The sequence below is a fragment of the Siphateles boraxobius genome, unplaced genomic scaffold (assembly GCF_051911475.1).
Source record: "Siphateles boraxobius isolate OS27281-9 unplaced genomic scaffold, OSU_SipBor_1 13, whole genome shotgun sequence".
NCBI lineage: Eukaryota > Metazoa > Chordata > Actinopteri > Cypriniformes > Leuciscidae > Siphateles > Siphateles boraxobius.
In genome coordinates, this window is record NW_027508733.1 from 8,452,299 (window position 1) to 8,480,103 (window position 27,805).

At 39.3% G+C, this 27,805-nt stretch overlaps 1 protein-coding gene and 1 pseudogene across 2 annotated transcripts in view; both read right to left on the reverse strand.

Moving 5' to 3' along the window:
- Nucleotides 1-27,805, reverse strand: part of LOC143736369 (uncharacterized) — a 402,538-nt gene that overhangs the window by 357,981 nt on the left and 16,752 nt on the right. Inside the window, exon 3 of the mRNA XM_077227109.1 lies at nt 16,558-16,569. Within this exon, the coding sequence (XP_077083224.1) occupies nt 16,558-16,569 (12 nt within the window). The remainder of the gene's footprint in view (nt 1-16,557; nt 16,570-27,805) is intronic.
- On the reverse strand, nt 23,938-25,361 carry LOC143735335 (ribonuclease-like 3 pseudogene; annotated as a pseudogene). Its single transcript, XR_013203098.1, has 2 exons — nt 25,199-25,361; nt 23,938-24,439 (listed from the first exon to the last, which is right to left on the reverse strand). The product of XR_013203098.1 is annotated as a ribonuclease-like 3 pseudogene (transcript).

Sequence of the window (27,805 nt, forward strand, 5' to 3'; positions counted from 1 at the left end):
TTTTTTTTTACATATTTAGTATTTTCATCTACTGCGTTCAAATTTCTAACTACCTAATTTTCAAGGATTACAAAAGCTATTTACAGAGCTAAAACTCTCTGGAATTTTCTAACAAATCATTACTTCTGCAGTGATCATGAACATGACGGAAATTCATTAGTCAAAAAGTATCGAAAAAAAAACCTCCCATATAAAATTATTGAAAATGTCCAGCAAAATTAAACTTTCAAGTAATTATCATTTAACTTCACACATTTATTTTACTCTATTGCAAATAAAACACCATTAAAATAAAATTATTACTATTCACATTAAAACGTTATAAACTGATTTCAGTCTTTCAGGAGCCTTAATCTGTGCCAAAACCTCTTCATGTTCTCTAGGGGTGTTTGGTGCGGATGAAGTGAAGTCCATGTCAGTGATGGAAGGAGATTCTGTTACTCTTAACGCTGATCTTACTGAGGTACAAGACGACATAATGTGGAATTTTGGAGCTGAAGAGTACATTATAGCTGAAATCAGTAGAACTGATGGAGTCTTCTCCACATATGATGATGTTCCTGATGGGAGATTCAGAGACAGACAAAAGCTGGACGATCAAACTGGATCTCTGATCATCACAAACACCAGAACTGAACATGCTGGAGATTATGAACATTATCATCAACTGTCATCAAAAACATTCAATGTGTCTGTATATGGTGAGTGGAGATCATTCGTCCAAAAATCCACATGTATACAGTAGCCTATAAATTTTTTTTTATTGAAGGGAAATTTTAGGTCCAGTACAAGTTAAGCTCAATTGAGGCATTATAGGTTCATGTAACACTTTGCAGTTCTTTGTTCAATTTGCACCATCAAAATTAACCAAATGAAAAATTCGCTTCGAACTTTCATTTTCCATTTTTTTGGAATAATTCACAAACGGATAATTGTCTCTCAGTTCAATTTTCAATTCTACAAGCTTGGGTTGTTGCGTCCGAGTCTGGTTTTTGAACAAACATAAAAAAACGACTCATTGCTCACAAATCGCATAGAAAAGATTTGAGAAATTAAATATTTATGCTTTTGAAGGACAGTCAGATTCACATAAAGGGATTTTCATACTTTGCTATATGTCACGTCACTGCAGGACAGTGGCCCTCCAGGAACTAAGTGAAACCCTTCTTTGCTACCTTATCAGCAGCTTCATTTCCAGAAATCCCTCAATGTGAATCTGACTGTCCTTCCAAAGCATAAATATTTTATTTCTCAAATCTTTTCTAAGCGATTTCTGAGCAGATATTGTTTTTAATGATGATGCTGAACCACAATATCACTACTCTGTCATGCTTTATTTCTACTACCCATGTTAATCCTATAACTCACCTGCTTCAGCTATAAATCAGAATATTATTTGAAAACAGTGTTGAAGCAGGGTTGTGTCCCTCAGGAACCCCTGGATTGCATGGCTTTTGGAATTCCTGTGGTTCCTGCAATTGGATCTTTTGATCTGTCTGTATATGTATAGCCTTAAATTTTACAAGTACCCATTTTACAACCACAGCTGCAATTGAGACCAGCTTATATAGACAACATCATTATTATAGCATTTTATTATCATCTGACATCATATTGTATCTCTCTATCTCTAGAAATGTGTCTCAGAGTGACATGGAAAACCCTGAATTCACCCTATACAGTAGGCACATAGGCCTATAGGCCTATATAAATACCTAAAATAATAATTAGCCTACTAATGATGACTTATATAATAAATCCTTATTTTATTTAATCGGTGATGTCTTATTCTGTTTGTCGACAACTTATGAACACATTATAAAAGAGATAAGATAATTCTATAAAAAGTATTGAGATTGAGTCAAAAGGACCAAGATTGAGTATGCACTCGCAATAAAAAGCGCGCCCCGAGATTCATTTGAGAGTGAATTCGCCTGCGATGAGACCCACTCTAGTCTTACAATAATACGCTCTTGACAGTTGTTATTAAAATTACACGATAGAAACTGCCTCAAAAGAGCTATAAAGAAGAGAAGAATGTCGTATCTGAAAGCTATCTCAGCAAGTTGCCACTGGCGATAAATTATTTGGTCAGACTCAGACGTGCCATATACATAACGCTACAGCGCTCTGGGTAAATGCATCCACGTGCACCCCCCGCCCCATCCCCGGCGGAACTGGTACGGTCCAACCGCGAGCAAAACAGAGAAATGGAAAATCAGAGCAATGAGTCGTTTTTTTTTTATGTTTGTTCAAAAACCAGACTCGGACGCAACAACCCTAGCTTGTAGAATTGAAAATTGAACTGAGAGACAATTATCCGTTTGTGAATTATTCCAAAAAAATGGAAAATGAAAGTTCGAAGCCAATTTTTCATTTGGTTAATTTTGATGGTGCAAATTGAACAAAGAACTGCAAAGCGTTACACGGACCCTGCAAGAAGATTTGCGATCCAAATTGTCTGTACGCTGATTTGCAGTGAAAATTTCAGGCATTTGTCGCCGACCTCTCAAAACCTGTCGGCGAGCGAAAACCGGGCCTGAAATCGTTCAGTGTGAACTCGGCATAACGTTATTCTGTCCCTTCAGTTATACTGAACAAATACATGTTACATTAGACGATGAAGTTGTAGGTTGCGTTTGAATAATTGTATCTTATTAATCTGAGGTAAATTAAACGCAATAGTCTCATGTATACTTTCTCGATAAATGACCGAGACGGGCCAGTGGGCGGTTGAAATTTAAAGGCTGATTTTCCCACTTCAGGGCAGTGACGAGTACATATGTAGTCCAGTGGTTGTCCAGAGACCATAGACACAACCTTAAGCAATGGCCCTGAATGATGGTTCTTTCAGGACCACTATCGTCAAATATGATTGACAATTAGCATACAGTTTGGATTGGCGGTATGGTTCTGTTCTGGGCAAGAACTCCCTGCACATCCATGCAGTTTAGCATGGATAAGAGTAGGGAGAGCAGCAATAACCCATCTTCGGGTAAACAAAACAGAACCAACGAATGTATGCAGATATAATTAATTCAAGATTTTAAAGTACAACATAATTCAAGAATGTTTTCTGATTCAAAGGGAATCAGAATGCCAAATCCTAGCTGGACGAGAGGAGGAGCTGGGGAGGGAGGGGGGTAATGAGCTCCTGAGAAACGCCAGAGCTGCTGATAATACTGAAGGAGCTTATGCATACAGTGATAGGCGTCGTAGGCGTGGATCAGATGATGCGAGTCACTCAATGCGAGCTTGACTAACGTGAACTGACGCTACGCTTGATTTTAATGTCAACATTGTGACAACGCTGTAACAACCTTCACCACACAAAGTAGTTATAGCAACCTTTTGGCCATTTTTAAAACGTTGTTAGAAGGTTGGGTACGTTGTGCCAACGTTCTGTGTTTGCTGGGGTTACCGTTACCTTTTTTATAAATGATACATTATTCATGTTAATTATAAAACCGGATTTGGTAACACTTTAGTCATTACTAGTGCGTTCCCATGATCTTCACTTTAGAATACTGATCCAAATAATTAGTAGTTCCTTTAGAATGATGTAGTAACACTTGATTCATTACTAAAGGGTTACCATTACATTTTATTATAAATTATGCATTATTCATGTAAATTATGAACCTGTATATAGTCGTTCTCTGGGAGGTATGAAAAATAGTAGTTAATATTTAGCTAATTGTGAACTAACACATTCAACTGAGTGCATATACTTACTAATTTGTAAATCAAAGTTTCTTGTTAGTTAATAGTAGTTACTAGAATGTGCTTTACTCATTTGTTCCTGTGTTATTCATTAATGAAGGAACAGTATTCTAAATTGTTACCAAAAACTATGCATTCTTAGTTCACCATACAAGAAACACTCATACTGTAAGATTAATAAAGCCTTTTTGTAGGGGGAAATCTAAGAAGGAAACAAAGTAATTGTGTTTCAGAGGAACCAGTTCAACATTCCCAGAGGAACATTGTATTGTCCAGAGGTTGCACTCAAATAGGAAACCCAATGAAGTTATGATTTTGTTATGAGCACCATTTTCTCTAGTACATTAGATATTGTTGCACCAATTAGATCAAAAAAGGTTAGAGAGAAAACTAAAGCACCTTGGTACAACAGTGCTACGTATGTTATCAAGAGAGAAACTCGTAACTTAGAGCGTAAATGGAAACAAACTAACTTAGAGGTCTTTAGAATCGCGTGGAAAGACAGTATGTCACGTTATAAAAAGGCCCTAAAAGCAGCCAGGGCTGAGCATCTCCGCAAACTAATAGAAAATCACCAAAATAATCCAAGGTTTTTATTTAACACCGTGGCTAGACTAGAAAATAAACAGACATCACCAGAGCAAAATATTCCGTTACAATATAGTAGTAATGATTTTATGAACTACTTTAATGAGAAAATAGAAAGCATCCGTAACACAATTGTAAATGTACAATCTTTTATGGTGTCTTATGATTCAGCCTCAATTATCGCCCCTCTGGAACAACTACACCGCTTTACAACTATAGGACAGGAAGAGCTAAATAAACTTATCATTGCATCCAAACCAACAACATGTTTATTAGATCCAATACGCACTAAACTACTGAAAGAAGTGTTACCTGTAGTGGAAGAGCCTCTTCTCAATATTATTAACTCGTCTTTATTTTTAGGTCATGTTCCAAGAATATTCAAGCTGGCAGTAATACAACCTCTCATTAAGAAACCGCAATTAGACCCAAACAACCTAGCAAATTACAGACCCATTTCAAATCTTCCATTTATGTCTAAAATACTAGAAAAAATTGTGTCCGCTCAATTGTGCTCTTTCTTGAAAGAAAATGAGGTATATGAAAAATTCCAGTCAGGATTCAGACCGCATCATAGCACAGAAACTGCGCTAGTTAAAATTACAAATGATTTACTTTTAGCTTCTGACCAAGGCCGTATCTCAATACTAGTTCTACTCGATCTTAGTGCTGCGTTCGACACTATCGATCATAAAATACTCCTGGATCGACTACAAAACTACACTGGTGTTCAGGGACAGGCATTAAGCTGGTTTAGATCGTACTTATCAGACCGTTATCATTTTGTCTGTTTAAATGGGGAAAAATCAAAGATAACGTCAGTAGACTATGGAGTGCCGCAAGGATCGGTGTTAGGCCCTCTGCTATTCTCAATATATATGCTGCCACTTGGTAATATTATAAGAAAACATGGAATTAATTTCCACTGTTATGCTGATGACACTCAATTATATATCTCATCACGACCAGATGAAAACACTAACTTATCTAAATTGACAGAGTGTCTAAATGATATAAAATGCTGGATGACGCGTAATTTCCTGCTACTAAATTCAGATAAAACGGAGGTATTACTTATTGGTCCAAAAAACTACCCACAAACTCACTTACAATACAACTTTAATTTAGAAGGATGTCCTGTTACTTTATCCACTACAGTAAAAGACCTGGGTGTTATACTAGACCGCAACTTGTCTTTCGAAAATCATATTTCATATGTTACAAGAACAGCCTTTTTCCACCTTAGAAACATTACAAAGCTACGTAACATGCTATCTGTTTCTGATGCAGAAAAGTTAGTTCATGCATTCATGACCTCGAGACTAGATAACTGTAATGCTTTATTAGCTGGTTGTCCTGCATCCTCAATAAACAAGCTACACTTAGTGCAAAATGCAGCTGCTAGAGTTCTTACTAGGTCAAGAAAATATGATCATATAACACCTATTTTATCATCTCTACACTGGTTACCTATCAAGTTCCGTATCAATTACAAAGTACTATTACTGACCTATAAAGCCCTAAATGGTTTAGCTCCTGTGTATTTAATGGACCTTCTATCGCCCTACAATCCATCGCGTTCTTTAAGATCACTAAATTCGAGGCTTCTGGTCATTCCTAGGATATCTAAGTCCACTAAAGGAGGGAGGGCGTTCTCACATTTAGCTCCAAAACTCTGGAATAGCCTTCCTGATATTGTTCGAGGCTCTGACTCGCTGTCCCAGTTTAAAACTAGATCAAAGACGCATCTCTTTAGCCAAGCATTTACATAATGCCTACCTTTTATACCACAGCTGAATCAGATCAAATGCATTTAATATTATAAAACTTGAAGAGTCTGTAGGTTATTTGTATAGGTTGCATAGTATTTACAGTCATTACGTTCCTGTGTATATTGTGTGAATGACGAGTGGTTGGTGCAGATATTGTGTTTTGCGGTAGGTGGTATGCCATACGGAACCGTTGCCACTGAACCTGCTTTAACGACGACAGTGGGGCTCGACAGCCTTAGTCAAACGGGTCGGCGCGTATGGTTGGGCTGCGGAGAGATTGTGAGATTGTGGTTAGGTCTCACTAGCAGGAGGGATGTAGAGGTCAGTAGGCAGGGCTGAGTTGAGTGGGGGACGGAGGGGGGTGACTCTGGGACGCAAGAATCACTGTCTTCATGTTTTTTATCATTTACGCCCGTGTTATGGAAATCATTATGAACAGCAGTTACGCTAATTATTTTCCCTTTTTGCTTTTCTGTTGTATTCTCGAGAAAAACGGCGTTCGTCAGCTCCAGTTTGTATCCAGCCTTTCACGGAGACTTCAGATACCCCAATCACAAAGCCTGTGAAGAGACGACTCAACACCGGCGATATGGACCCTCTATGGTGGACGGCACTGATCCTGAACAACTCGTCTCAACACCGGCGTGATTACTTGGACTTCCAAAAGATGGAAATGGATAAATATTCTAAATGTTCCGATCCAATCTGACTTGTAATGCTGCCCGAATCATAAATCATGCACTGTTCCTTCGTTGGCCAGAGGAGAACTGGCCCTCCGACTGAGTCTGGTTTCTCCCAAGGTTTTTTTCTCCATTCTGTCACCTGATGGAGTTTTGGTTCCTTGCCACTGTTGCCTTGGCTTTTGGCTTGCTTAGTTGGGGACATTTAATATTCAATAATATTATTGATCTGCCTAACTTAAAGGTGGGGTATGTGATTCTCTTTTTTGTCCATTTTTTCAAAATAACTTGAAATCCTATTCCTAACCCACTTACAGCCACTGATTTAGAAGCACTGAAATGAAAATTAAGCAATTTAATCATCTGTGGAACGGGCAGGACTCGAAAAACTCCAGCCAATCATTTCCAAGACCACCTAGAGTCATTGGACAGTAAGTTCGTCAATCAAACGGTCATACCATACCCCCCTCCCCCCAGCGCGCGCGACCCCCTTCGTGCGCATACTCAAAGCTCGTGACGCATGCGCATCTCGTCAGTAAAGCCGGTTCCATGATTAGTAGTAAATCGTAATTACAATCTCTCGCGCATCTGAGTTTTCACTCGTGCATGATTGCGCGTCCATGTTCTTCGAATGGGTGGAGTCAGGGCCAGCGTTGGAGGAAAGAAGGTAGGACCATTTGAATTGTGTATTTTCAAAATCTGCCGGTCGTTTTCCAAATCACATACCCCACCTTTAAGGTGGACGTTGACGCAATTTTCTTTTAGAAACAAACTTTGTTATATTATTTTCATGTTATCACTGTGAAGCTGCTTTGATACAATCTGTATTGTAAAAAGCGCTATATAAATAAAGGTGACTTGACTTGACTTAAAAACAACAAACGAGATAACTAAATGAGGTGATTAACAGGGCACAGGTGAGACAGATGAATTAATGAACTGAATACAAATCACAAAAACAGTCCAAACACAATCAGAAACGTGACAATTACATTCACATTGTTTTTATTTACAATAGTAAATGAAGTTGGGTATTTTTCCCCCATTTCCTCAACCATTTGGATTCATTGTAATTAAGTAAATGATCTTTGAAAAGCTTGAAAAACATCATGCTTTCGTAGATTGATGTATATATTTGTTCAAGCTTGACAACCTTATTGCGTTTTGTTTATTTTCTAATATATATTTCTAATTACAGATGGTACACAGATTAAATTGTTCAAAGTAATGCTTATAATAGAGCATACATCTGAAACTGCTGAGGCTGTGAAGGGTTTTGATACGTTGTACTCAGCGTACTGTCATTCTTAAAAAGAAAACAAAATCACAAGCAAAGTAGAGAGTAGTAAGTGTGTTTTAATCTCATATAACCTCTGTTGTAGAGATTTTTGAATCAGGCTTAATGGAGGGTGATTCGGTCAGTCTTGGAAGAAAAATGTTATAGCAACACGTCCATTCCAGGTATTTAATTTCTGCTTCCTTTAAGTCATCCATGTTAATATCTGGTTATTTTTTATTTGTATTTGTTATTTAGTTACGTCAAACTTGAGGAGGATATAGTCAAAGCTATATAGGTCACAGATTTTGAATCGCAAGATCTCATTTGCAGAAAATGTGAGTCATACTCAAAGAAGTGACCGTCCACTTTGAAGATGTGACATTTACATTTCTGTTTCTATGTTTGGATTAAGTTCAGACATTTGCAGGCTTAAGTTTGTAAATAATGCTCTATTCACTTCTGCACTTTATTTTTCAGTAATAAAAACACAATTGGAATGTTTCTTTTCACCTTGGAAATAACTTGCAATGTAAAAGCATGTGGATCCACCAACACCAACAGCGCCATCTACTGGTCGAACAATCATTAGCTCACATTTGGCTCCTTCATTCAGTGTTGTTCATCAGTATCACTGGAGTTGTTATTGCAAACCTCACGTGACCTTTAAACACTGGACAGTGTTTGGTAAAGGCCTGTAGTAGATTTGCCAAAATTCAAAAAGAAAAACATTAATGATGTTTTAAAGTCCAGTTTATACCAGAGCTGAGGTCTTTTATCTAGATTTTATATGATCTAAAATATTGTGTCGTTATTCACACTTATTTGATTGTTTTACTCTAAATCGGTGGTTGTCAGATGAAGTAGCACATATGATCAAACTGAAGTGTCACTAACATGCGAATCGTCTAGTCTTCCTGTTCACAGTCAATGTAAGGGTGTGGGTAATGCCTTAGGTGTCTAATGATTAGACACACAACGCAGTAATAAAATTGTAGATCAGAAATGAGATGTAGAATATGGAAAACAAACATAAAAGGCAAATGTTTTTTGTTTTTTTTAACAGTGGTGTGATTTGCCATTCAGGGGCGCACCAACTAACAAACATTTATCTGTAAATTAGACACCGATTGATAGAAATGATCTATGAACTAACGTATAAAGTATAAACACACTTATAAAAAAAGTACATTTATATTTTTCCTTCAAATGTGAGTTGTTGAGCTGCAAGTCAATCCAGCAGACAAGTTTAAAAGTTATAGAGAAGTTTTATTGATGATTACAGAAAGGTGGAAAAACATCTGTGTCTTTCTTCACTCGTCTGTTTTTGCTCATTCACTACTCACATTAAAAAGTGTTGTAATGCTCAAAAAGTGTTATAAGAGTGCTTGAATTCAGTAGACTCGCTGAATCTGGACATGAAAAGCACAACTAATAACATATAATTACATGTACAGCTGTGCTTCATTGAATTCGACACATTAACCTCTAATGGGGTCAAGTATTTATTTATCTATTTTATTTTTGGCTTTGTGATTGATTCTGATTGTTTGACTGTTGTTGTTTTTTCCCAATTTCCTCTTTTCAGCCTCTAGCCTATAGTAATTATTTCATTTTCAAAAAATTTTACAGGCCAGCCTCCTTTACACCTCAACAAAATTTGAAAAGTGTCACTGACCCCTCTGTATTTACACTGTGGTTGTCTCTCCCCAGTGTTTAAATTACAAGTGATCACAGGGAAACGATTGTTGCTCATAAATATATCACTGCCCAGTGGAGTTCCTGCTGCGCCACAAACTGCTTTAACTTCTTCTTTTTTTGCTAGTATGAAGGTGTTGTTTGCTTTGCAGCCGTTGGTGGTTTGGGCGAGCGTGATTCCTCTCGTGCGGATCTCACTGTCACATTTCTGTACAGTCATGGCGCTAAACACATGCTGCTTGAGGAAACGCACATAACCGTCTGGTTGAGCATGAGTGGAGAACGACACACACACGACCAGCAGCAGAATCACAGCAGACTGATGAATCTCCATGACCTGATGAACAACACACACATCAACACATCTTTACTGACATTTCACTTAATAAAGCAGTTTGGCTGTGATAAGTTAAGAAAATATTAACAGAAATGAAATAAAGAGCTGATATACCTTGTTTTCTGAGTAAAGTGATATTAATTGTTCCAAGAGTTTTCTTTCTTTTCTTCTCCCAAGGCTGTAAAACAATGAAACAAAGGAATGATCAAAAGCTCAACTAATATTAGTCACACTTGCTCCACACACTAATGTGCTGGAATGAAACTAACTGGCTTCAACATAGACTTAAGTATTTTTTTTTTTTTTTTTTTTTGTAAAACCTAACATGATATTCACATTTTTAACAGGTGACTTTGCCGAATTTTTCAGATTTATATTTTCTCTGGTTAAAATTACACTTTTATTTGTCATCAGTTATGGTATTCTGCAAAAATTCAACTATATGTTGTTATGAATGTAATACTGCTATTCCCCCATTGTCACTTGTAATTATTAGCTGTTGTGTTCTTTCAAATAAATACAGAATAAATTGAGTATGTTGGCTGTGTGTTTTCTACATGTTATGATAGTGTGAAAATCATAACATATGTCAGTTGGTGAAAGCTGTAATCATTCTCAAACACAAGAGAATATTATTATTACGCCAATGGGGAAACTTTCGAAGAAACCTGAATTTCCAGTCCAACAGGACATAACTGATTTTTAGTTTTTAACACAACCAATTGGCTATATGTTTAAAACTAAGAACACATTATATTAATTTCCCTATCAAGTAACACTTTATAATAACTGCACGCTATTAATCATTAGTTAAGCATTAGTAAACAGTTAATTCATCATTTATAAAGCATTAATAGACATTAATAAGCAGTTTATAAATACAGCTGTAAATGCTTTATTCTTGATTTAAAAGCATATCTAAAATGTGTTTAATAATTGTATTTTCAAACTTTATTAATGATCAATTTAAAATTTCTAAATGATGTATTGCATTATGTATAAACCAGTTATTTAAGAGTTGTCCTTGGTTCATAAGATTACTCAGAAAGTGTAAGTAAATGATTAATAAACTATTTAAATGTACATTCATACATCTTATTATTCAGACATATAGTAATAGTACTTAGTGTGTTAATAAATGCTTTATTAACATGTATTTATACTGTAATTCAGGGTTAATTCAGGTAGTCAGTTAACTATTATTGGGAGCTCATTCGCTCATCTAAAGTGAGGACTAGTTATGCCTTGTAAAGCATTTAAAAAGGATATTTAAAGGCTGTTAATATTTCTATGTTCTGTATCACAGTGTTGTGTTTGTTTCATTGTTCTGTTTAGAAGATAAATAAGCCTTTAAATCTCCTGTGCAAATGCTTTACAAGGCATAACTAGTCCTCACTTTAGATGAGCTCACAGACACAGTTAACTGACCACTACTAAATGCTTTATAACTGCCTGACTTTACTACATTTACTTACACTTTCTGAGTAATCTTATGAATTACTGACAACTCTTAATTAACTGGTTTGTAAATATTCTTCATTTAGAAATAATTAATTGATCATTAACAAAATATGAAAATACAATTATTAAACACATTATAGATATGCTTAAAAATCAAGAAAAAAGCATTCATTTAAAAATTATTAATTGATCATTAACAAAGTATGAAAATACAATTATTAAACACATTATAGATATGCTTATAAATCAAGAAAAAGGCATTTATAGCTGTATTTATAACCTGCTTATTATTGTCTATTAATGCTTTATAAATGATGAATTAACTGTTTACTAATGCTTAACTAATGATTAATAGCGTGCAGTGATTATAAAGTGTTACCAAATGTCATAATTTATTACACATCAACAACAGCAATTTTATAGATTTTTTTAAAAACCTATGTTATTTCTTTAAATTAGACCAAGGCTACGTTTCCCGATAATGTTGTCTGTTATAGCGCTACGAAGAACTGAACTACAGGTATACCATTTCTAGATGTGTTCCCTGAACTATACCTCAGGAAGCTGCTTAAGATGTGCCTTCTTACGTGTAATGTTACAGGAGCTGTCTGTGGCGATGCTGCTGAATCTGCTGATATCGATGACTCGAGAATCAATTCACTTGTGCGAGTCACTGCGTTATGTGAGATAGCGGTGGTCTTTATAAAAGAAGCACTTCAGAAATTATCATCACTTCAGATGGAGAGTTATCATCATAGAGAAAATATTTCGGCATATCAACTACTTTTTTTTTTACGTTGAAGCTAAATTCTACAGTTTATTAGCTTTATATAGGGTACAGGTCAGCATAAAAGAAACTATAAGGTTTCCTGGAGAGAAAATATAACACTGACATTAAGTTGATACTACTGCGAGCACAGTAAGTGACATGAGTCAAGTCAACACTATAATGCACTGTCAATTGATTACTAGTCATCAACCCTATAAATACTTTACAAAGAGGACACTCATCTGAAATGTAAGTTTTTCTGAAAGTGTGTTGTTTTTGAGACTCGCTAGTACACTCAATATGATTTATTGATACACAACCTTTTTTTCCAATGATTCCAATGATGTTCCAATAATAGAACAGCAATGTACAAATACACAATCATTAGGGAACAAATGAGATCCTTACATATTACAGTCTGTAGTTTGTGGAACGAGCCTTCAGTTCTGTCACCAAAGTTCAGGTATTGCTGTTACTCAGGTTTGGATCCTCAGGCTTTTATACTCAGATGTGAGCAAATAAAAGTGTGAACAACCAATCACTGAAGAACAAGAGATTAGATCAGAGATGATCAAAGACTTTAAATAGTTGCACAAGAAATAGGAGGCAAACTTTTGTAAAAGCAACACAGAAAATAACTAAATGTTTCATTTTGAAATTGAATTTATTTTTTGGCCCAGAACAAGGAAAAGTCCATCAAGAATTTCCCGCCTCAAAAACCGCACTCAAACCAATCAATTAATCTTAACTTTGGTTTTCTCAGTAAACAAAGCATGGTGTGTGAATAGCATAGATTACTTCATTTTTACAGTTAAGTTTAGACATTTAGTAAAGTTGTCTGATTGTTTTAGTAGAATCACTGTAGGATTGTATAGTAGTAGTAGTACAGTAGTAGACTGGTAGGGTAAGGGTTAGAATAAGTTGACATGTAGTTGCAAAGTTACTTCAGAAGAGTGTTTGTTGGAGGAGCATCACAATAAAGAGTTTGCAGATATTAAGCAGATAGTCTACCAATACTCTAATGAGAGCTAGTTGAACATAGTTGAAAAGTTTATTATCGTCAACAGAATGATCAAAAGGGACCATCAAAATAAAGTTTTACCTAAAAAGTATGTCTTCAGGACATAAAGTTATTAAATATTGTAGAGATTAAATCAAGTATAAGGAAGACATTTTGTAGTCAATTTTTTTTGTAATAGTGAGAACTGGACCTAATTTAGTGTTGGATATAAAGACACACTTCACACAACAGGTAACCAATAATATGTCAATATTTGTAATGGGTTAATCTGGGAAATGAGTCGAGGCAATGGGTGCGGTTTAATTTAACAGAGGGCATGCAAATTAACGGCAAGGAACAAGGAAATGTTTTTTTTTTTATCAAATTTCAAACAGACAACATCAATGTACAGTCACAACTGCAATAGTACATATAAACATTGAGAAACAGACAGCCAGGGGGTATAGGCTAACAACTATTTAAATATGTCAAAGGCTTCAGTTATAATTGATTTTTTTTTATCATTTGTTTTTATTAAACAAATAATCTTGATATATATATTGACTTTTTTTTCCAAGAGCCAAAAATAAAGGTGGTTTTACTGTACTTACATTTATAAATATAAGCGCTGGGACACGTTCAGTGAACATTCGCAAAGTTTACCTGGCGCTCAAGCAGTTTTTAGGGGTTTTTTTGTGGCATTTCCAAGCAAGGTTGTAGGCTATAGCAGTTTTTTTTTTATGCTTCTCCATCCATTTACGCTTCTTTCCATCTGGTGACGTGAATCTCCTTCTGTCTGGTGTTAACACAGTGTATTGCGCGTCAGCACACACAACGGCTGCAACCACAGTGCGGTCCCCCCATAACAACCCTCTGGATTGAGCGGAGTAGGGAACATCTCTAGGGTCTTCAAGTGGGCACCTTCCATCCTCAGTGTTTCGTCGACTAGCCCACGACACCTCAAGAGGGCTCGACAGTGACTCCGGCGTCCCAGAGTCACCCCCCTCCGTCCCCCACTCAACTCAGCCCAGCTTACTGACCTCTACTTCCCTCTTGCTGCTGAGACCTAACCACAATCTCACAATCTCTCCGCAACCCAACCATACGCGCCAACCCGTTTGACTAAGGATGTCGAGCCCCATTGGTGCGTTAATATGCAGTTTCAGTGGCAACGGTTCTGTATGGCATACCACCTACCGCAAAACACAATATCTTAATAAAAGACAAGACAAACATGCTTAGTTCCTTGATTTTTATTTCAATTGTTCTTTGTAAAGTAAATCCAGTTATCCAGTCATCTTTTGCATGCAATAAGAGATATTATGCAAAGTCAGCAATAGTACTCTGTGTGAAATAATATATTATCACTTACACTGAAGTTCCTTTGAAGCAACTCATCTCTAGTGCCAGTTTTTTTTCTTTAAGTTGTCAAGTTTTTTTTTTCTTCAAAATACTCTATTTTCTAGGGGTAGGGTGGTGGGGCAGGGGGACTTGGGGTAAACCTGTCAACACATGCCAACAAAAATTAAAAGGAAAAGTACAACACTGCTTTGTGCAGACTCTTCTGCAGATGTGGACTCCTGCAACTCATATAGCATTCAGAAATAATAGGTACTCAAGTGTAAATTAAGTAAAGTTATTTAAGTACTTACAGATACTTTCTCTAAAAGACAGTCACCTGAGAGGGTTGCTTCACTGTCCTGTGCATTGGGGAAAAAATTGGCATTACAAAGTGTTGTACTTTCTTCCCTTTTGATGTAAAGATAGAAAAAGTCCACTTACTGCACATGCTTCAGCCAACACTTTTAAAACTGCACAAAAGAGGAAAACACAATTTCATTACAGTGAAATACAGTGGGTGGAAATGTGATCAATAACTCATGGCAACATATTTTTTACATTAACTACATGTAGTTTCACACATGTTTCACAAGTGAAAGCAATTCATTACTACTCAAGGTTTAACAGTTGATATGACTGGACCAGCAATTGGGATTATAGGCCTACTTAATTTAATGCAGCAACAAATTATTTTAGTGTACTAAGAAAATGTAAAGCTCATTTACCTGAAATGAAGGCATTTCTGCGACTGGTCTCTGGATGTGTGTCTGAGGAAGAGCTGAACCCAGTGATGCCCTCCACAATGGGTCGGTTCACATTCAACCCAAGGGCCAGCTCTTCTGCCGGGGTATAACGTGGGGCAGAGGTGTCAAGTCCAGGTTCAGAAAGTAAAATTCCTCCTCAGTATTTTGTTACAATCACCTGGATTAGCTAATTAGCACAGTTTGTTTTTCAGCCAGGAGATATAACTAATTAGTGAAATCAGCTGGCTTAGTTAATGGGTGGCAATTGTAATAAGTGACAAAAACATCTAACATGGGTCACTACAAACTTAATTTGGTACTTTTTGCCAGCCCTCTCTCCTGGCTTTTGCACATTTGAGGTGAAAACTTTTAATTAAGTTTTCAAATTCAGCATATCCTTCAAGCAATATCTCTTGCTCTGCTGCGGTGAAAAACTGAGTGCGCTCTTTGGCCACGGTGAGCAGCCAATAGCAGAATTTCTGATCAATGTTTCTACTATCGATACATATCCCCTTCTAAACCAACGCATGAACGCGCAATTTTCTCAGATAACTCAATCCAGCGATACTAATCATAAACAACAGATCATACACATACGCGAAGGGGAAGACATTTTTGGAGCGCCGCCGCCTGCTTCTTTTCTTCCTGAAACCTCTCGATGACAGAATTTAACGAGTCACCGAAGAGGCCAGCAGTTGAAAGCGGGGGGTCCAGGAGGAAAGTTTTCTCCTTCTCTTTCATATTGGAGAGGTTTAACCATAAATGTCTCTCCCTGGCCACCAGGGCTGCCATAGAATGGCCCACTGACTTGGCCGTCTCCTTTGTGGCACGGAGAGATAAATCTGCTGCCTGACAAAGCTCTCTAATCACGTCGGCACTAATCTCCTCTCCTTCGCTCACATCTTTAAGCAGATCAGCCTGATACGCTTGAAGTATCGCCATGGTATGAAGGTATGATGCTGCTTGACCTGCCGCTGAATAAGCTTTGCCCACCAAAGCCGAAGTATTTCTTAAGGGCTTGGTGGGCAATGCCGGTGTCTTAAAGGACGATGCTGAATCAGGAGAGAGATGGCTAGCGAAAGTCTCCTCAGCCTTCGGCATCGCCCCATAACCATAAATCTTAGCCCCAGATATATTGGAATAAGTGGAAGTCTGTTGACTAAAAATACGTGAAGACACAGCTCTTTTCCAGGACCTCGACACCTCAGTGTGCAGGTCTGGGAAGAAAGGAAGACACCGGCGCGGAGGCATAGTGCGAGAAGGCAAAAATCTTTCATCTAGTTTAGATTTTAATTTAGACTCCTGCCTATCAACTGGCCACTCAATGCTTAATTTCTCCACAGCTCGAGTGAGCACCTCCATAAGCTCCTCACTGGCAGGAGACTGAAGTGACGAGTCCCCAGTCTCTAGTGTGTTATCAATACTTTCAACATGCAGCTCCTCAGAACTGGATAGTTGAAGAACAGGTGCCTCAGCCTGGGCGGAAAGAAACCGCAGCGCGTGCTTCCGAACCCGGGACTGAGGCACTGGATCTAACAGGTAAAGGCTGAGATAAGGCAGAGCCCATCTCAAACCCCTCTGTTAGATCCATCTGCGATCCCCACGACAAGCGCCGCCGCTCTGCCTCGGCAGAAGTGGGACCCGAGCCGCGGGGAGCGTGCACCGAACCGCCCTCCTCGAAGAGCGATCGGCGGGAGCGCAGCGTCCGTAAAGGAAGACGCTCGCAATGCTCACAATCAGCCCCCTCGAGAGCTGACTGGGCATGCTGCACTCCTAAACAAGCAACACATAGTTGATGTGTATCCCCGCCAGTAATGAAGCGAGTGCAGGGGTAAACACACTTTCTAAACTGTTGCTCGCTCGCCATAATGATATATAGTTTTTTATATATATGAGAATATATAAGTGAAAACTCCTGCCTAGTGACAACTAATGACAGACAAAACACAGTATTGAATAATTTCACACACACATAGCGCTTGCTGAAGTAACAGAAGCTGATGCGCTTGTGTTTTGGGAGTGCTTTACAGTTTCCTGGTCGATGACGTCACCCGCCTATGACGTTCCGTCTCGCCATTGGATTGATTTCATACTTGCTTCATGACGCACTCACGCAGGGGCGTTCCCACAGCGTTTCACGCAGCTCGAGTTCCCTGAAAGGGAACCACACGCCCAGATGACTGTCGTGCGACAAACCGATACATTTATTCAATGCAAAGGCAATATAAGTAATATGTAATAATGGTGAAGCAAAAACAAGATTATAGATAATATAGATGATGATACATTATATATATATATATATATATATATATATATATATATATGCACACACACAGTATTTACTGTTTTCACAAGATGAACCATACAACTAAACAGAGAGGAAGAAGAGACGCAGACGGCACCAAAGAAAAGAAAAAATGAAGTATAACTTTGAAATATCATGTCAAAAATCATAATTTCATATTAAATTGTGATTTTTGAGACCAAAATAGATATTTCTGTTGTACCTGCCACTGAATCCGTGTCTCTCCCTGACACCAGTAGCAAACAGAGCTGGATTTACCTACATTTTGCCTGGTCTATTATCCATTTCCCTTTCGAGGGAACTCGGACTGTGTCGAATGACACTTTGGGGGGAACGCACCTCAGCGTAGCGTCTCTGAAGCATGAATGAAACTAAGCCAATCTCTGATTGGTGTTGCGTCATGACGTAATGAGTGACGGCATACAAGCGGAAGCTATAAAGGACGCTGGCACACATGAGATGTCAGCTTTCTGTTCTTCAGCAAGCGCTCTCTGTTTGACTTGTCTGTCTTATTTGGTATTGTCTGTCACAAGCATTTCAAATATATATATATATATTATGGCGAGCCAAGCGAGTTTCACGCGGTGTGTGCATCCCTACCCTCGTTATATCACGGGTGGGGACACACATCGTTTGTGCACACATTGTTTGGGAGTGTAGCACGCGCGGGCAGCTCTCGAGGGGGCTGCTTGCGAGGATTGTGAAAAACTTCCAATCCGTGTGCTGCGCTCCCGCCTGGCCATTTTTAACGAGGATGGTCAGGCTCGCAAGCCTTGTGGTGCGGGACCCGCGTTTGCTGAGGCAGCGCGGCAATGCTCTTCATGGGGCTCGCAAATGGATCTGACAGGGGATCTCGAGACTGCCGAGGCACATTCTCGGGATTCCTCTGTCAGTTCTGATGTTCTTCCGCGCGAGTGGAGGACCCGATGTTTGAGCTGTCTGCTTCCGAGGAAGTAGACGTGCTCAGCATCGAGGGCGGAGATTTTGGGGATGACTCGCCACCCCATGTCCCCGCATATGAGGAGCTGGTAGAGGTTGTCTCTCATGCTGTGGCCCGTCTCAATATCAGTTGGCCACATGAGAGGCAGGAAACGCTCGTGAAAAGCAAATTAGACAAGCGCTTCCTGCAGCACAGAGAGCAACCTCAACACCGGGGCTTGCCTTTCTTTCCCGATTTACACAACGAGTTGTGTAAATCGTGGAATAAACCACATTCCTCGCGTGTGTCCAACCCCCCTGTCCTTAATTATAGTAATATTTTGGGGGCGCGAGAGAAAGGTTATGGGAGGATGCCAAAGGTGGAACAACCATTAGCCACCTATTTATCACCTGAATCGGCATCGTCCCTAAAAGCCCCGGTGCTGCCCACTAAGCCGTGTAGGGATACATCTTCCTTGGTGGGCAGGGCTTATATGGCTGCGGGTCGGGCTGGTGCTTGTTTACACACTATGTCAGTGTTACAAGCTTACCAGGCCGACCTTCTTAAGGATATTGATGAGGGCGAGGGACCAACTCCAGAAGATGTAGCGGAGTTAAGGAAGGCTGCAGATTTATCTCTCCGAGTCACCAAGGAGACGGCCCGTGCCATCGGCCGCTCCATGGCAGCTATGGTGGTCTCGGAGAGACATTTATGGTTAAATCTGTCGGGGATCAAGGAAAAGGACAGGGCTTTTCTCCTTGATGCCCCGATTTCACCTTCTGGCCAGTTCGGCGACGCCGTAAATACTGTCGTCGACAGGTTTCAGGAGGTGAAAAAGCAATCTGCAGCCTTCAAGCAGTACCTCCCTCGCCGCTCCAAATCCAAGAAGCCTGCCCCCAGTGGGCAGCCGCAGCCAGCTACCAGCTCCTCCGCCCTATAGACAGGCGCAGAAAGAGAGCGTTGTGTCTAGAGCCCCTCCTCAAGGAGCCTGGGGGCATAGACAACGCTCTCAAGCGAAGCCTCAGCAGCAGCAGGGCGACCTGAGGGCCGTCCTGCAGGCTAAAAAGGCTTCTTCCAAGAGGTCCTAGCCAGCCTAGGTCCTCTGCGGGCAGCCCCACCCGTGGCGGAGCGATCAAGGTCGCCTCCTCCGCGGAGCCCGCAGGAAATCGATGTCGACTTCCCGTCGCCAAGTGCGCTTCGGGACGCATCGGTTTCCAGCGAACGCGCGCTGCACTGTCCGCCCCACAGGCCTGCGGCCAGGCAGCAATCGCGTCCGCCCATCGAGAATTGTTTTCGGTCGAACCCTGCCGGGGATCCGCTTCAGGGGGTCGAGAACAAATTTCGATTGGTACCCGAAGCCAGGCTCGAGAGCCTGGTTCCTTTGGTAAAATATTTCGATGCATGGAAAAATCTCACGAATATTTCACCTTGGGCCCTGCCCACTATTCAAGATGGATACAGGCTGCAGTTCGGTTTACGCCCACCAAGGTTCAACGGGGTGGTCTGGACTGCAGTCGACCCAGTGCAGGGTCGGGTATTGGAACAGGAAGTAAACTCCCTGCTGGTAAAGGAGGCTATAGAACGTATTCCTCCACCGGACAGGGAGTCCGGGTTTTACAGCCACTATTTTATAGTTCCCAAAAAGGATGGGGGGTTGCGTCCAATAATAGATCTCAGACACTTGAATCGTTCTCTGAGGAGATTCAGGTTCAAGATGCTCACTATTCCCACAATCGTGAGTCAAATTCAATCCGAGGATTGGTTTGTCACGATAGATCTAAAGGACGTATACTTCCACATATCCATCCTTCCATCTCACAGGAAGTTCCTGAGGTTCGCTTTCGGGGGCGAAGCGTACCAATATCGGGTTCTTCCGTTCGGCCTAGCTCTCTCCCCACGCACATTTACCAAATGTATGGATGCAGCTCTAGCACTGCTGAGGCTCCAGGGCATCAGGGTGCTCAATTATATCGATGACTGGCTGATTCTGGCCCAGTCACAAGAGCTGGCGGTTCGGCATCGAGATGTCGTCCTCGCCCACATTCAAAGCCTGGGGTTGAGACTCAACACGAAAAAGAGCGTGTTGACACCAGCCCAGAGAACCACGTTCCTGGGAGTGGTGTGGGACTCGGTCACGATGCGGGCACGATTGTCTCCTGCACGAATCGAGTCCATTCTGGCCACAGTGTCCAGGATAAAGCTAGGCCAAGCCATTACTGTGAAACATTTTCAAAGAGTTTTGGGGCTCATGGCAGCAGCGTCCAACATTATTCCATTTGGCCTGCTGCACATGAGGGCCCTCCAGTGGTGGTTGAAAACCAAGGGGTTCTCCCAGAGTGGGAACCCGTTCCGCATGATCAGGGTTACGCGCAGATGCCTTCGTTCCCTATCTATGTGGAAAAAAAGCTTGGTTTCTGTCCCAAGGTCCAGTGGTGGAAGCGTCATGTCGCCGGAAAACCGTTTCGACAGACGCCTCCCTCACGGGCTGGGGCGCGGTCATGGACGGCCGCTTTACGACAGGCCTATGGCAGGACCATCATTCCTCCTGGCACATAAACTGCCTGGAGATGTTGGCGGTGCTCCGAGCTCTGAGGAGCTTCCTGCTGGACCTCAAAGGTCATCATGTCCTTGTGAAGTCAGACAATATGTCGGTTGTGCCCTATATAAACCATCAGGGGGGTCTGAGGTCTCGCCCTCTATGCAGACTGGCGCATCAGATGCGGCTGCGGCTCGTTCCAGGGTTCCCACATGGGACCTGGCAGTGGTTCTCGAAGGGCTGGCCGAGGCCTCCTTCGACCCATTGGAGTCGGCTGAGGCCAAGAACCTTTCCCTGAAGGTGTTTTTTCTGTTGGCCATTACTTCTCTGAGGAGGGTAGGAGATCTCCAGGCGCTCTCTATATCTAACGGGTGCCAGGAGTTTGCTCCAGGCGACATTTAAGCCATCCTAGGCCGGACTATTTGCCTAAGGTGCCATCTAATACGGCACGGCCTACGGTTCTGCAGGCTTTTCATCCTCCACCTCACGTGACGGCGGATGAGGAGAGACTTCATCTGCTCTGCCCTGTCAGAGCTCTAAAATTTTAAATTCATAGGTCCTCTTCATGGCGGAAGTCAGACCAGTTGCTGGTGTGTTTTGGGTCGGATTAGCTCTGAATGAAGTTTGGTGAAGCCCAACTTAGTCCCGATACATTGTGTATTCTTTACATATATTCTAAGATTATGTTTTTTAGCAAAAGAAAAATAGATACAGATTTTTCTAAAGGACAGACATCAATGCAATATTTAGTTAAAATAAAGTATAAGGAAGAATCTTGTCTGCTTACTTCAGTTTAATTTCACATGAAAATATATTTAAAAAAAATATTTGAGTAGTGCAAAAAGAAGCCAAACACTACATATTATTATTGAAAACATTTATTTGTATAGTCACTTTAAAAGGTGAAATACCTCAGTAGAAAAGCAGGAAGCACTAAACTGTGTACAGTACATTACCTTACAGATAAAGAAACATTTGACACAATGGATAACTAATCATATATCAGTATCATAATTTCATCATTTGAGTTTTTGTGTGATTAGCATGAGTCAGCCTGAACACCTCACAGTTGCACATCGTTCATGATGTATGATGACATAGATCACACAGTTTGATAAAGACAACGTTGCATTGCTAACAGAAGATACTCAAACAAGATGATATCAAACACTTTATCAGTCCAGCACACACTGTCCTGTGAGATTACAGTCTTTTCCTCAGGATAAAAATCTGAGATGGAGACTGTCAACTGTGAGTTGCTCAGGCTGACACACATAACTTTGTTAAATGATTATTAATTTCTCTCTGACAGCAGATAGGAAACCTGGTGAAGTTCTCAGTTACGCTTCATGTTGCTGGTTTGAAAAGGTTGAGGGTTAGTGGATATTTACAGTCTCATAAAGACAGAGGTAAATATTCTTTTAACTTAAAGCTGCAGTAGGGAGTTTTGAGACAATGTTGACTTAGTCTCAAAATTTGAAGAAGCACAACTTACTGGTCCAACCCCCTTGCTCTCTGCTGCGCTATACAGCCCTCCCTCCACAACTCCTCCCACACAGCAGAGCCTGCCGTGAACGCGCAGGCTAGTAAGCAGGACCACCGATGATGGCGGATTATAAACAGTTATGGCACATTCACTAATAGGGACGAAACATCAACAATATGCTTTACATTGACTATGGCCTGCCCATACTTTGACTAAAAACTTGGTCCTCAAATCATTATGTATTTTGCAATACATGTAACTTTATAAGGTTGCACTCTTTCTATAAGTTATAAATAGCTACTAAGATAACGTTAAAGGATTTGTTCACTTTAAAAAAAAACTTTTGTAGATAATTTACTCACCCCCATGTCATCCAAGATGTCCATGTCTTTCTTTCTTCAGTCGAAAAGAAATTAAGGTTTTTGATGAAAACATTCCAGGCTTTTTCTCCATATAATGGACTTCAACAGAACACAAACGTTTCGAGGACCAAATGACAGTTTCAGTGCGGCTTCAAAGGGCTTTAAACGATACCAGACGATGAATAAGGGTCTTTTCTAGCGAAACGATCTGTCATTTCAAAAATAAATAAAAAACTTTAAGTTTTATAAGCACAAATGCTCGCCTTGCTCTGTTCTGTGATGCACGTTCGTGATCCTGTTCGAACTCGTTCATCCAAATGAACGAATCTTATTTCGAGTCATTTCGTTCGTTGAATGAACAAAATGACTCCGAAAAAGACTCGTTCAAAATGAACGAATCTTTTTTCGAGTCATTTCGTTCGTTGAATGAACGAAATGACTCGAAAAAAGATTCGTTCATTTGGATGAACGAGTTTGAACAGGAGAGTCACGAACGACGGTACGCGCTCGCGCTGTGCAAGAGAGGGGTGATCAGCGCGTACACGAGAGTGATTGACACTGCTAAGACATTCCTCCTGGCTCTGATTGGTTGTTTCTGACCGGGAGCGGTGTATTTCTGCAAATGGCAATAGGACCACAGGGAGGAGCCAGAGGAGCTTGATTTTTTTCACAGATTATCTGTCTCATATTCTACTTTCAGGACATAATGAGAGTTTTAACAAATATTTGTTTACAAAAGCTACCTACTGGAGCTTTAAGGTGAACTTGTATGCTTTTCAAAAAAAAAAAGATTTAGCTGAAATATTATCTTTTTAAAACATATCACATAAATCTATTGTGTTCATGTTCACAGCTGTGCTTCATTATAGACTTTGCTCTCAAGTAAAAAAAGAAGTACACTTGAAAACAAAGAAAGACAGAAATGAGAAGTGAACAAATGATTACAAAAATATTGTAAAGCTCTGTGATGCTCTATTCAGTCGGTCATCTGTCCATTACTTAAAGGTTTTCATAATGTACAGGCCAGCCGCCTACACACCCCAACACTATATATCGAGTGGACAACCTCCCTCTATGATATGTACAGTTTGGGGGTCTCTTCCCAGTTTGAAATCTACACGTGACCACAGGAAAAGGCTGGCCGCTCTTAAACAGGTTTCTGTCTTTGTTCAGTTGATTCTTTTTATCACAAACTGCTTTAAGCTGGTTTTCATTTGCTTGTATGAAGGTGTTGACAGGTTTGCAGCCTCTGTCAGTTCCAGTGATGTTTCTCTTTCTGATTTCACTGGTACACTTCTGCACACTCATATCAGGACCCAAATGCTGAATGAGGAATTTTTGATAGCGGGGCTTTATCTGTGCTGGTTGAGCATGAGTGGAGAACGACACACACAAGATCAGCAGGAGAATCACAGCAGACTGATGAATCTCCATGACCTGCTGAACAACACACACATCAAAACACCTTCACTGACATTTGACTTATAAAGCAGTTTGGTTGTTAAAATATTAAGATAAATTAAATGAAGAGCTCATATATAAAATCAAAAAAATCTGAGTAAAGTGATATTAAATATTCCAAAAGTTTTTGGTTATTTCCTTCTCCCAAGGCTGTAAAACAATAAAAAGCAAATGAATGATCAGTAGATCAACTAAAACTGAAACTTGCTCCACACCAATTGTGTGCTAGAATGAAAATAACTAGCTTCAACACAGACTTACAGTGATAGTTCTCCCAAAAAATGAACATTCTGTCATTGTTTACTCACCTCAAATTGTTCCAAACCTATGTGGATTTCTTTCTTCTGTCTTACACAAAGGAAAATATTTGGAAGAATGTTGGTAACCGGATTTCGGGCCTCATTGACTACTATGTTTTCTCCTACTAGTCAATGGGGCCCGAGATCTGCTAGGTTACCAACATTCTTCCAAATATCTTCCTTGAGTTTAGACTACACTATGTATAATGCATTGTAATTTAATTACTAGTTATCAACCCCTGTATAAATACTTTACAAAGAGGACATTCATCTGAAATGTTACCCATGTTTCTGTAGGTGTGTTGTATTTGAGACCCACTACACCAGTAAACTCAATATGATTATTGACGCACAACCTCCAAACCAATTTTGCTGCTTAAAAATAACAGCAATGTACCCATACAGAATTATATTTAAAAAATACATGAACTATACTTACTGTCTATAGTTAGCAGAAACAGCCTTCAGTCCTGTCACAAACAAATTCTGTTCAGCTAAGTTCAGGTATCACCTTTAACTCAGGTTTTGATCCTCAGGCTTTAAATACTCAGTCGAGCAAATAAAAGTGTGATGTTTGCAGTGAACAGCCAATCACTGAAGAACAAGAGATAAGATAAGAGATTATCAATGATAAAAGCACTTGTGAAAGTGATTTTAAATTGGCCCTCAACAGGGTAAAAAATAACATATAAGCTTAATTAAAAGCTTAAAATAATATAATATTAATATCAAAATGTAATTTCTAGCATAATGCATTCTTCCATCTTGGGTGATGATTATAATTGAATATTTATGGTTTAGGCCAAGTATACTTCAAGTTTATTTTGTGAAGTATACTTTTTAGTAGTAATACTAATATCAATGTACTAGTAGTAAACATTTAAGTGTACTATTTCAGTACTGCTTGGGACTAAATTGGCTTACTTTTTTATATAAAAGTATTCGTTTAAGTGTACTATACGTGTAGAACACTTTTAAGTGCACAACTAGTTCACAACTACATTTCTCATTTGTACTGCATCTTCACTACAAGTCAACGTATAGTAGTAGTTTACTGCTAATACTTGTAGTACATTTTTTAGTTTATGAAAGCACACTTTGAAGTATACGCTCAGTAAACTACTAGTTTAGTAGTTTTATACTGCAAGTATACAGTACTTGTAAGTTTTCTTTAAGTGAACAGAACATCAGACTTATAGTTTACTATTTATATGCTTGCACTTTAACTATGTTCCTATTTAGGTATACATTTTTTTATATATACTTGAAATATACCTATACTGTCACAATGTCAGTCTGACTTTGTTAGAAATGGAAATGAAATGGTCCAAACGAAAAGTGCCCCAAATCTTGGTCTTTTATTATGAATAGATAATACAATACACCGGCGCCGGCTGGAGTAGAAGCTCGACCCAATATCCTTTGTCTTGGGTTTATATAGTGAAAGTCTTAAAGAAAAGAATACAAGTCTAACCAATAAAATCAAACATTACATCATAGATATCAGATAGACGTTATATAACAGCTTCTTTATATGGGCAGTATCCTGTTAGATTTCCAACAGATCCTGGGGATCCTAGAAGCTTTTCAAACACACAATGTATAGAAAGAACAAACATTCAGAGGAGGGGGCTATTCCATCCTCCATATCTGAATACCAGATGTTTTAGCTTACACAAATGGAAAATGTGCAGACCTGGCATTTGTGCTGGCTAGAATAAAGATTGCATATAGCCATTTATATTGTATGCTGAAGGAGAAAGATATCCTAACAGTTATCACTACACTTCCCAGGATCCCGCTTGTCTCCTCACCTGAACTCACTTCCTCATTAGCCACCTGTTTCTCGTCATTATCATCTGTTTCACCTGTGTTCTGTTAATTATCCCATTAGTCCCAGTTCATTTAAGCCCTGTGTTTTCCCTCAGTGTTGGTTGGTCGTCGTCAATATATGGTTGTGTGTTTTGAAGTCCTGAAGTTTCCTTTCCTTTATTCCTTTATGTTTATAGAAGTGAAGTTTGTAAATAAAGTACCAATATTGGAGATTCTGTGTCCTCGTCTTCAGCAGCCTTAAGCAACCTGACAGTTATCAAGGCTATGGGTGCAGCTGGTTCAATTAAACAAAGGGTAATCAAAAACAACGGTCAAGGAACCAGGAAAAAGGAAATTGTTTTATTTGTTTTTTTATCAACCAGACAAAGTTAATGTACAGTCAGATGATACATATAAAGATGAAAAAACAAACAGACAGGGGGTATAGATTAACCACAATGTAAACACGTTAAATGTCTCACATATATTAATGATTATTTGCTTTTTTATTAAGTGAATAAAAACTATTTCTTGATATACGTATATTTGAATTTGGAGGTTGGATTTATTTACTTTATCATTTACTTTATTTACATTTATGAATATGCGTCAAAGATACTTGAACTTGTAATACAAACTTTTTTTTATATTTTTTTTACTGGATTCAAGGAGTTTATGTGGTTGAAATTCATTAAAGTAACAAATCCTTCCCTCGCGGGTCAATTTGATCCCCATTGGAGTTTTTTTTTTTTTTGTTGTTTTTTTTGTTTGTCAAAAACTATATAAAAAATCTGGCACAATCCAGAACAAACACACACACACAAATGAAGGCATGAGATAGAACGTCCCCAATGCAGAACCCACTCGCATGCATACACACACGTGCGCACATAAACACAAACACCTAGGAATCAACATAAAAAAAAAATTAATGGGTGGGTCATATAATGGGGGATTTTTTTTTTTTTTTCATTTTAGGATTTTTTTCACAAAAAAAATGAATCACTCACAATTATGGATGCACGATTAATCACAATGATTCTACATTTAATATACATTTACATTTACAACCGCCACCCGCCCGAATTTAATTAAAATATTATTTTTCGTCACATGATCCGCCCTATCCACGGTTTATCCATGGAGTCCACAGCTGTAACCGCCAAACACGCATCTCTAGTGTGTGTGTGTGTAGATTTAAAAAATTACTTAAAGTAAAAGTACACAATAAAAA